The sequence below is a fragment of the Phycodurus eques genome, chromosome 11 (genome assembly GCF_024500275.1).
Source record: "Phycodurus eques isolate BA_2022a chromosome 11, UOR_Pequ_1.1, whole genome shotgun sequence".
Lineage (NCBI taxonomy): Eukaryota > Metazoa > Chordata > Actinopteri > Syngnathiformes > Syngnathidae > Phycodurus > Phycodurus eques.
In genome coordinates this window covers 6,770,847-6,782,068 of record NC_084535.1, presented here as the reverse complement: position 1 = coordinate 6,782,068, position 11,222 = coordinate 6,770,847, and the positions used below count along the sequence as shown (strand labels likewise).

Sequence of the window (11,222 nt, the reverse complement as noted above, 5' to 3'; positions counted from 1 at the left end):
ATGTTCTATAATTGCATAGGAATCCTGTGATAGGTAATATATTTGTTTCTAAAAGTTCACTAACTATCCAGCAAACATGGCCTTGCCCAAAAAGTCATAACTCCACTTATTACCATTCCAGACTTAACAAAGTGTACCTTTCTGATTTACGATGGCCATATTTCCTCATATAGCCTTCGGGCCGGGCTGTGTTTACTTGTATACACATGCTGGATTGTTGTCTCCGGCTGTGGTGCCCATATCAAAAATCGCCATTGCAGAACAGCCACTGTATTTTGACCAGTCCATAGAGTCGATGTGAATCGTGCGTGATATCTCACGGAGGAGACTCCAAATTTGAGGCGGGGAAATGAAATTACATTTTCCTCATGCGGATATTAGCGTGATTGATCATTCCTGGAAAACTCAATTATTTCAGCAATTTAGGGGAGCTATTACTTTGGAACATGTCCTTCTTCCTGCCAGACATGAGCTTGTTCCTACTGTAATCTAGCTGACTGAAATACACTTGAAAGAAAACAAGTTTTACTGGATAACGTCTGAAATTCAATGTATCTTTGCACTGTAGCGTTGCTTGCAAAAGAGCTACAAATGTTGTTTCTGAGAAGGGGAAACCATCCACTCAGAGAAGACAGTATATAATATATAGTATAAAATCTCTCTTTTTAGAGAGGAAATACCTTGGGGAAATTGACTTTTTAATGTAAATTAAAACAACCAAGGACATTTTTTAGCTCCCTATTTCTGAAAAAGATGCATACACTTGCTGTGTAACAGTGGCTTAGTGAAAATACATTCCAATTTGTATGGGCACTCACTTTATGGGGGTGGGTTGGGGGTGTATATGGTTAAATTAGCAGCAAGCCAGCGCCATTTATTTGCAATCTGGACAGTGGAGGGGTGAGCATCTCTGGCTCTGGACAGTCTCAAAAAAATCTCCAATAAAATGACAACACTGCTTCTTTTTTTTGTAAATAGTCACTAGAGGGGTCAGAAAAGTCAAAATACAGCAATAAGTTAAAAACAGTGAGTAGCCGCAATGCCCTACCGAGCGCCACCCCAGCTCTGTCCCAGTCGTCATGGTAACAAAAGCCATAGTTTATATTTTTTTATCAAGATAAGAGCATATTAGTTTGAATTGTGGGGGTGTGGGGGGAATACATGATATAGTATGTATTTTATTTTATATAAATTTTTAAAAAGCGCAACAACAATGATAAATACATTGAAAAAAATACATGAAGTGAAAAAGTAGGTATACAGTTTTTATGGGCGGCACGTTGGTCGACTGGTTAGAGCGTCTGCCTCACAGTTCTGAGGACCGGGGTTCAATCCCCGGCCCCGCTTGTGTGGATTTTGCATGTTCTCCCCGTGCCTGCGTGGGTTTTCTCCGGGCACTCTGGTTTCCTCCCACAACCCAAAAACATGCATGGTAGGTTAATCGAAGACTACATTGCCTGTAGGTGTGAATGTGAGTGCGAATGGTTGTTTGTTTATGTGTGCCCTGCGATTGGCTGGCAACCAGTTCAGAGTGTACCCCGCCTCCTGCCTGTTGATAGCTGGGAAAGGCTCCAGCATTCCTGCGACCCTTGTGAGGATAAGCGGCTTAGAAAATGGATGGATAAATTAAAAAAAAAAGGCAACAATATGATAAATACATTGAAAAAAATAGATGAAGTGCAAAAGTAGGTATACAGTTTTTATTATGAAGACTGTGAAGCACAATCTCTTACGTGCTCAAATTGCTGGCCTTTAACATTTACACATTCCTGTAGTCACACTTTAACACGGATGTCTTTACTATTATCAATTTCTACATGTGCTTTTTTTGTTGGATTTCAACATCTTCAACAGTGCGTGATTTTCTTGAACATACATTATCTAGGTCTAGTGATAGTGGTGGCCATTAAACTGACCCTCGTCAATGTATTCATCAATGGGGTAATAAAGAAGGTAAATCGTAAAGAACTCTGTCAAGTTTTTGACTGACTAATAACTTTCCACTGCATGTATACTTTTGCACTGACAGGGTGATAGAATGTCTAAATGGGACCACCCCAATTGCATTCAGGCTTGGACTTTTTTACTTGTTATATCACTTTTGAAGATGTGATCATTTGTGCTGAAATGATTCCAGTTTGATGGTCAATGCCACAGCCACCACGTATGATGAAAGCGTATAGTGTATGCTTCGCAATTTCACATCATCCATCTGTCTAATTTTGCCTGAATATGAAAGAGATCCAATAATTTCCCAAACACCGCATATGGCCTCACAGAAATAAACGAATGAATCATGGTTCCCATACAAAATAATGTGTTGACCGCTTGTGAAATGCCAATATTGTTTATTCAATAAGCAATGCATGCATCCTCTAAAAGCATATAAGCATTTTAGTAGTCATAATCCATATACAAGCAAGCAATCTCATATTGTGCTGGTGTAAGTGGTTTAGATTTTCATAAACCGCTGTCAGGATGTGTTGCCGGTGACAATAATTGTGTAAAATGTTACGGATGTTTTGTTCATCTCCACGTCCCGGAAACAGATGGCATTCGAAACGGCGAAAGCTGAATGCAGCTAACAAACGAAACAGCACATGAAACGTTAGATACAGCATATAGAGTAAATAGGTTTGGTAGAAAGGGCGATGAGAAAGAGGGAATACAGGAAGTTGTAGTAAGGCAGGAAGGCATTAAGCAGCTGTTCCACTCCTAATTAGCACTGACAATTAAACTCCATTGAACACATCCTGCCATGCAGATAAATAACTGGGTAGGTACATTTGACGCAGATAAATAAGTGAGTAAGTACAATTGACTGGTGACCTAAATACTAAACACCCAAATCATTTGTTCAATCTATGTACATCATCCACATGAAAAAAAATATGGATTATGACCGTGCTAGCGTTGGATTGGCGTTGAACCTGGTTTATGCGGCTAATTATACGGAACAAAAAAAAAATTACCCCAACACTTTAGTTTTTGCGCCCATTTTTCATGAGCTAAACTCAAAAAGATCTAAAAGGTTTTGTATGTACACAAAAGACCACATAAAATCTCTTTCAAATTTTCCGAGGTAATCCACCAATCTAAATCTTTGTTAGTGAGCACTTCTCATTTGCCGAAACAATCCATAAATCCATCCCAATACTGTAAAACTGCAAATTTTACAGTATTGTGGGCAATCTAAGGCACACCTGCACAATCATCATGCTGTCCAATAAGCATCTGGATATGCCACACCTGTGATGTGGATGGATTACCTCGGAAAAGTAGAAGTCCTCACTAACACAGATTTAGACAAATTTGTGAACAATATTTGAGAGAAATAAGTCTTTTGTGTACATTTTGATTTAACATACCGGTATGTGTAATATATCTAATTGAATGTAAGTAGTTTTTTCCCCCTGTACTGTATTTAAAAGCACCGCAAATGTTCACAGTGATGTGTTCACTTTCTATAGCCACAGTCTACATCGGCAAAATACCTCATTACATCTTTGGGGCATTTCTTATCCACTCTGTATCACACACTCCTATATATTTTAACGCCCCCCCCCCAAAAAAAAAACGTGTTAATTATGGATTAACAGAAACCTTCAAAGCCATATTTTATTATTTATAAGCCATTAGGAGGCCACATCAGCCCTTATGTCGAAATTGCCTCATGCTGTAATGGGCAAAGTTTTTAATTTTGTAATATTATAAAGCTGGAGGTAAGAGTCCATAAATTAGACTCGGCATATTCTACTTATGTTAACTCATTTTAATTGTTGTTTTTTTTTTATTTGAAGTAAGACTTCTCTTAAAAAATGAATTAGCTTTCCTGAAAGGAATTTGCGATGAATAATTTAATAGCAAATTCGTTTTGCACGTAAAAAGCGATGTACTATAATTAACAGAAAGTATGAAAGTGAATGGAACGAGTGCCCCCGGGGGATTACTCAATTTTTGTGTTTGTATATAAACAGTGTTATATGTGGTAAATTCCACTTCATGCGTGTGGCTTTTTTAATTCCACACGGAGGTCGTCGTTCCATTGAGCTTTTAACATTAGTTTGTTTTGCAATGGATTGCTCTGTTCACACACAAATCATAACAAACCAGTGGCCTTGAAAAGGTAAAGCAGTTTGCGCCCAGTGGAAAAAATAATGTGCACAGTACACAATTTTGTAATTCAATCACTACACTGTATTAACCATAAATACTGTACGTATTTGTAAGAAAAATGGTTAAAAGTCATCACTGAGCCCAGCATGGAAAGAAACACTGTATTTCCTCAGATAGTGACTGATGGTGTTTGTTTTTTCCCAGACACGCTATCCATGGCAAGTTTATTAAAATAGGATCTGTTCTTGACAAACTTAAGCGGCGGAAGGGTTCCCACTGAGGAATTTACCGAACTTCTTGAGCAGGCGTTCGCGCAAAGCCAGGGAAAGTGTATTTGGGGAGCGGCAATAGAACTCATCATCAACAAAATCCCGATTCCGCGGACGCTTGAGAGAGTGATAAAGCTTTATCCCATAGTGACTTCCAGTTGTTGAAAGGCTTCAAGCGTATGATTATGATGCTCAACAAACGTACGTGTAAATTGTATTATGCGTTAGTCCAGTGTGACGGCAATAAAGCTTCTCCAACTGGCACTGAAATTAACTGCCAGGCTGCATTTATGCCAATAGGCGATCTATGGCCAAGGGAATGATATGCTTTAAAAAAAAACTGCAAAGGCTCAGGTGTCAAATGCTGACAGTCAAAATGATACCTGAAATGAACTAGAAAAAAGGAAGTGTATAGTGACTTTTGGGACACTCTGTATATTGTATTACGGCCTCTGTCATACACTGAAGAGTCGCCACCAACCACCTTTTATTTTTTGTTTATTTGAGGTGCTGGGTGTGACGAGCTCACAAATAGCATCAATGTGGCGGTGTTATAAGAGGGTCTTTTCCAACCAACCAGCCCAGGAACTTTGAATTCCTGGTAGCAAAAAGGTTCCTGTTGTACTAGAGCGGCTCCAACTACCGGAGACAAATTCCTTGTGTGTTTTGGACATACTTGGCAAATAAAGATGATTCTGATTCTGATTCTGTGGCCCATGTGGTTTGTGTTTCCATCGCACTTATTAGTTCAGGGTAGCTTAAGCAAGTGAGGCTCATGTTGCTCAATACTGACACCTACTGGATCTAAAAAATGCTGGTATTTCAAGCTTTCCAGTAATGCTTTACTCAACAGATGTTTTAACACAAACAGCGCAGCAACACATGTAGACAGACAATATAACAATATACACATGCATAAATTATTTTTCTTCATCGAAAAACCATGAATATTACAGCAGATTATTGTGTCAGAGTAGTTGAGTAAAACTCTTCGTCATTTGTGTGCATGACTGTATTGTACTGCCAAACAGTGGCCAAGTCACAGGTGTTTTTATTTACTAGCATGGTCACGAAACACGTTAATCTTCTATCTCACTGCATATTTTCTTCCTGACACAAGTGGCCTTATTCCACATTTTGATATCTTTGCAAAACGCAAACTCAATTTGCTGGGGAAGAAATGTAATTCAATACACAAACTTTGAAAAAATAGTGACTGAAGCAACTAAACAAGGAATCAGTGGGGAAATGAAAAGCAAAAAGAGGAATCAGAGAGAAAATGAAAAGGCAAAATGAAGCTGGATGTTCCCTCTGCTTGCATCTCGCAGAATCTAAGTTGATTATCCTGCATCTTTATCAATCCTAGCAGCAGGAAGTATCATATACTCCAGTGCTCCATCCATAATGAATGAGCCAACATTCAATTAAAACCCCTCTATTCATCTCTAGCTATGATGTAAACTTATTAGTATGGTCTCGAGGCCTCTGTCTGACACTGCGAGCCAGCCTTAATCATCCCGTATGTCTGGGATGCAGTCTGCTCTCTGTGCTCTTTAATTGCCTCAAAGTTCAGGCGCCCTTTTGAGACACATGACTAGAAGATTTAAAGAGACGAGAGCAACGAGCAGAATGTGGAGACGGTTGATTGTGGGAACTTGTGCCAGCGGCAACTTTTTAAAGCCTCGTTTTTATCGACTTTATATGAAGCCCTTAAACGCTCTGAATAAATCATATTGTCTTTGCACAGTGAAAGTGGACATGTGTGAATTTATGATGCATGCACAATCAGCGCACTTGGCTGGAACATAAAGAAAGACATACATATTTTAATGCATTTGGTGAAACAGAACGCTAGTTTTAGAAGTGGACAAAAAAAAAAGAACGGACACTGAGAAATCAGATACCAGAAGAGAGAGAAAAAAAAAACGACAGTAGAGTTGAACTGTGGAAAGTTCAGCGCAATCTGTTCCTCCAAACTTCAGATTTTTTCATAATTAGAAACTATTTTTCCTATAGGAATTAATGGAAATTAAATTGAAATAAACAAGCCAACCAATGTTTGTGGTAAAATGAAAAATAATAGTACTCACCAGTTTTTTTTATCTGTATTAAATATATGATACATATTGGAAATAAACCTTTTTCACCACAGTGCCATCTGCTGGACATGGTGGGACACTGCACAATTCCAGCTGGATCCTTGATACTGCAACATGTGCAACACTCTGTCTTCTCTGTTTTTTAAAAGTTTAAAATATTTTACATGCATACACAAACCCATACAATGGTCAAGAGGAATCACACCTGAGCCACCTTCTCAGACAAGGCAGAGGGAATTGTAAACAATTTCAAACAGCAATAAATGTTAGCACAAAACCTTCAGAAAGCAAAAATGTCAGGAAAAGCCTTCTAGAACAAATAACTTTATTTTGGCTTAATTAGAGGGACTTTAAATGGTGGCATCTGTGTGCTGTTATAGGTGATTGCCATGGTAATTCTGAACATCCACACATCCCCTGTTACAAGAGGGTGTGCTACATCATTCATCCATCCATCTATTTTCTGTACCACTTATCCTCACTAGGGTCGCAGGTGTGCCAGAGCCTATCCCAGCTATCTTCGGGGGAGAGGCAGGTTACACCCTGAACTGGTCGCCAGCCAATCGCAGGGGACATAGAAAGAAACAACCATTCGCACTCACATTTACACCTACGGCAATTCAGAGTCTTCAGTCAACCTAGTACGCATGTTTTTGAAATGTGGGAGGAAACCGTAGTACCCGGAGAAAACCCACACGGGCACGGGGAGAAGATGGAAACTCCACACAGGCTGGGGCGGGATTTGAACCCCGGTCCTGAGAACTGTGAGGCAGATGCGCTAACCAGTCGACAGCGTGTCGCCCCAACTACTTTATTTCAATTGTTTATTTTTACTTACCCTCTCGAAAAGATTTACGAAAAGGTTCAACTGAGTTGTGCAGGTCACATTAATTGTGGAAAAAGTTTAGAAATGATTTATCTTGGTCTAGTTTTTTTTTTATATTACAAAAAAAAAAACAACAACATAGCATTTGAACAGGGGTGTGTAGACTTTTTATATCTACTGTATATTATTCTATTGTACTGTATGCTGTCATAGATGTTTCCCATGTAAACGTAATAATAGCATCCATGAGATTCACATACCCCGGTGATTTTTCTCATGCTGCATTGTTCATGGGAACTTTAGCAGAAAGACATTCATTCAGCACAGATGACCGTTTGCAGTGACTGATAGCGGTCATATTTTAAGCCTCACAGATTGAGTCTAAACATGCGTACCACAGGAATCTCAAACAACAAATTTCCACTGAGCAAGTCATGGGAATCATCCCGAGCAGTGGTTTCACTTTTAGTCAGGTTTTTATCGCAAATGTCTATTTGTTGAATACATGCTGAAAAGCACAAGATAGTGTTAAGAGTGTTAACAGCAAACACTACACACTGATAAGCTTGTGTGCGCAAATGAAAGCTGTTATTCGCAGAAGCCACTCATATTTCCATTGCTCTGTTGGCGTCTCGTTTGACTCCGTGTGAGGTTTTAATGACATCCTCATATGAAGGGCAATAATTCATGATAAGCTGCCTTCAATGATGCAGTCGCCCACACACCTCCTAGCTTTAATTTTCCTTTCATATAACTGTCTCCGGCTGAGGAGACGCTTTTTGCCAGAGTGAGGATGGCATAATTTGGGGGTAAATTTGATTTGCAAGTCATCAGTCTCGTTGATATTGTGTTGCTTTAGTGAATCATCTCTCTTCTGATGGGAGTACTGCAGATTGAAAAAAATGCCCTTGACAAATACAGTGGTAAAAATATGCAATTATTGTCTGATGTTAAATGTCACTTTAAGAAAGAAGTGGGGAACCATTTTTCCTATCAGGGGCCATTTTATTTTTAAAAGGTAATCCTAAATTTAGGTGAAAATATGACTCAGTGATTGAACAAATGTTTATTATTAGGTATTGAAATGTAGGTTAAATGTTGTTTTTAATATCAGTTCAAACTGCTGGATTTTAACATTTTTACACCATTTATGTGACCTATAACCTGTAAAAATTGATTGTTTTAAATCTTTGAAACAAAGTAAAAAAAAAAAAATCTAATTAAAAAAAAAAAAAAACTTAAATGTGGTTGCACAAATGTGCACACCATCTTGTAACTGGGACGTGGCTATGTTCAGAATTAACCAATCAATGTGTAATGCTAGTCAGCACACACCTGCCACCATTTAAAGTGCCTTTAAACAACCCAAAATAAATATAATAAATGTCAAATGTCAATGTATAGTACGCTTCGTCCTGAGTTTTTTTTTTTTTTTTTTATTTCAAGCAAAAGGCTGAAGGTTTTGTGCTAACATTGATTGCTATTTTTTAAAAATGACTTGGTAAATTATTCTATTGGGCAAACAATGTATAATTATCCTACATATAGAGATAGCCATCTGAGGTTATATACATTATTGAATGGTTTGGAATGAGTGCCCTCTAAAGTAAGCTACAAGTACAAACAATTTTAAAACAATAAACAAGGTACAGTGAATGATAAAACATTCAATAAATACTGAGGTTACATTTAAACATAATTTATAAAAGTAGCTTCAAGTTGTGCCCGCTTATAAATCTCCATGGACTTTTCCTGCAGAGGATCTTTTTAAAGGATCTCCTGAAATCGTTATTAAATAGGGTATATATGACTGGGTTTAGGGAGCTGTTGCAGTATCCCAACCAGAAGAACATCTTGAACAGCGTCTCGGGCACGCAGCACGCACACACGGCCGTGAGCGTGTACGTGAAGAAAAAAGGTAGCCAGCAGAGGACGAACACTCCCATCACCACGGCCAGCACGAACGTGAAGCGTCTCTCTCGCCGCTGTCTTCCTTTCCAGCGGCTGGAGTTCGCCTCAGACTTTGGGGCAGCTTCTCCGGGCTTCTCGTGGCCCCACTTGGCCAGCCGGGCGGCCCGCCTCTTTTTCAGGGAACACAAGGTTATTTCGTGGCCGTCGGATGACGATTCACCCGCTTCCTCCCCATTGACCTGGCCTTCCTCACGCTCCGAGCCGCAATTTACGTCACAAGGGCGACCGTTTTCTTGCGACCTTTCACCTGGCAGGGCTCTCGTCCTCTGCTTGGCCACCTGGTAGATCCTCATGTAGACCAGGACCATGATGGCACAGGGTGCGAAGAAGGAGGCTGTGCTGGAGAAGATAATGTACCATTTCTCATCATTTATTTTACACTCCGGTCGGTCCTCCTGGCCATCGTCCTTCTTCATGGTGATCAGCGGCGGGAAGGAGATAATGGCCGCCAGCACCCAAACAATGAAGATAGTGCATTTGATCCGATGGGGCGTCCTTCTCTGGTTGTACTCAATGGCCCGCGTGATGGACCAGTATCGGTCCAGGCTTATGGCGCACAGGTGGACGATAGACGAAGTGCAGAAAAACACATCCAACGCCAGGTAGATTTCACACCACACCTTGCCAAAGTACCAGTAACCCATCAGTTCATTGGCCAGGGAGAAGGGCATCACCGACGTGGCCACCAGGATGTCGGCACACGCCAGAGAGAGCAGGAATAGGTTCTGGGGGGCTCTGAGGGCACGGCTGGTGGTCACGGCGATGACCACCATGACGTTGCCGAAGACGGTCAGCAGGATGAGGACACCCACCAGGAGGGTCAGAGGCACCGCGGTCTGAGCGGTGTACGGGTGCCACGCAGCCGTGGTCTCATCGGTCAAGTTCAGGCAGTCCATTGACACTTTTATTAGATTTAAGTGTATTAGCTGCACTTGGCATCAGTGGAAGCGGTCTTCATTTTGTTCAAGTTCTTCCGTGTCAGTTGTGGGGGGTAAAAAGAAGAGAAATTCTACTGTGTTCAAAAGAGGAAGCATTCCCGTCCCTCCACATTCAAGCACCTTAAAAATAAATAGCCTCTTCAAATGAATCATTCATCCACTAACCTTTTAAAAAGAAGGCAAACAGATGGAGTTCAAGCAGATGTTTTAAAGCAGTTGTGGTAGACTGGAAAGGGGCTCTTTTATAAGGGATGGCTGTGACGCTACAGGCGAGGGTGGGAGGGCTCCTCCTGCTTCTGGAGGCTGCCATCAGACTCTGAAGCCTTGTAATGACACTAGCAGTCATTTTTATATATTAGATTAACATTAATAATGTCACCGGAAAGAGACTCTAATGAGCTCCAATACTGCTCAAAATACTGCCTTTACAAAGATAATACAGCTCTATGAGTCAAGGATTCATTTAACAGTCATTCTTCATTTTAGGAAATCATGTTAGGAAATTTAGCACAATGCCCATCCCGAGTTGGTATTAATTTAACAATGTGCTTATTATTGGTATATCGAGGTGTACCAATACAAGGGCTATAGAAAATGGATAGATAGATTATTCAAATACACAGATAACTAAAATATAAAATATAAGAAATATCTCTCGCTGTGTCACACACCTGTCCTATAATTACAATTAGCTCAAAACTGGTGATTTGGAAATTTGTAAAGACTTCATTTCTGATACAGCTTTTATATTAGAAATCATGCAGCTTTGTGAACCTCATTAAAAGACACCAATCCCGGTTGTGGTGTGTTTTCACGTTAAGTATGTCAGAAAATTCGATAATTATCACATTGAGGCCTACCTTCTGGCACTTGAGGGGACCAATTTAGTCTTGTTTGGGCATTTCTAGCTTGAAATGTTTTGAGGAATTTCGGTACTCACTGTCCTGCTTCCTCATGTTGTTTGAAGGGGTTGTTATTATGACTAAGCACCCTCATATTTATC

The 11,222-nt window shown here is 40.0% G+C and overlaps 1 protein-coding gene across 1 annotated transcript; it reads right to left on the bottom strand.

Annotated features, from left to right (window-relative positions):
- Nucleotides 1-9,010: 9,010 nt before the first annotated feature.
- On the bottom strand, nt 9,011-10,177 carry LOC133410074 (alpha-2A adrenergic receptor-like). The gene has a single exon (XM_061690812.1). The coding sequence runs from the start codon at nt 10,175-10,177 to the stop codon at nt 9,011-9,013; it is 1,167 nt and encodes a 388-aa protein (XP_061546796.1).
- Between the last annotated feature and the right edge of the window lie 1,045 nt (nt 10,178-11,222).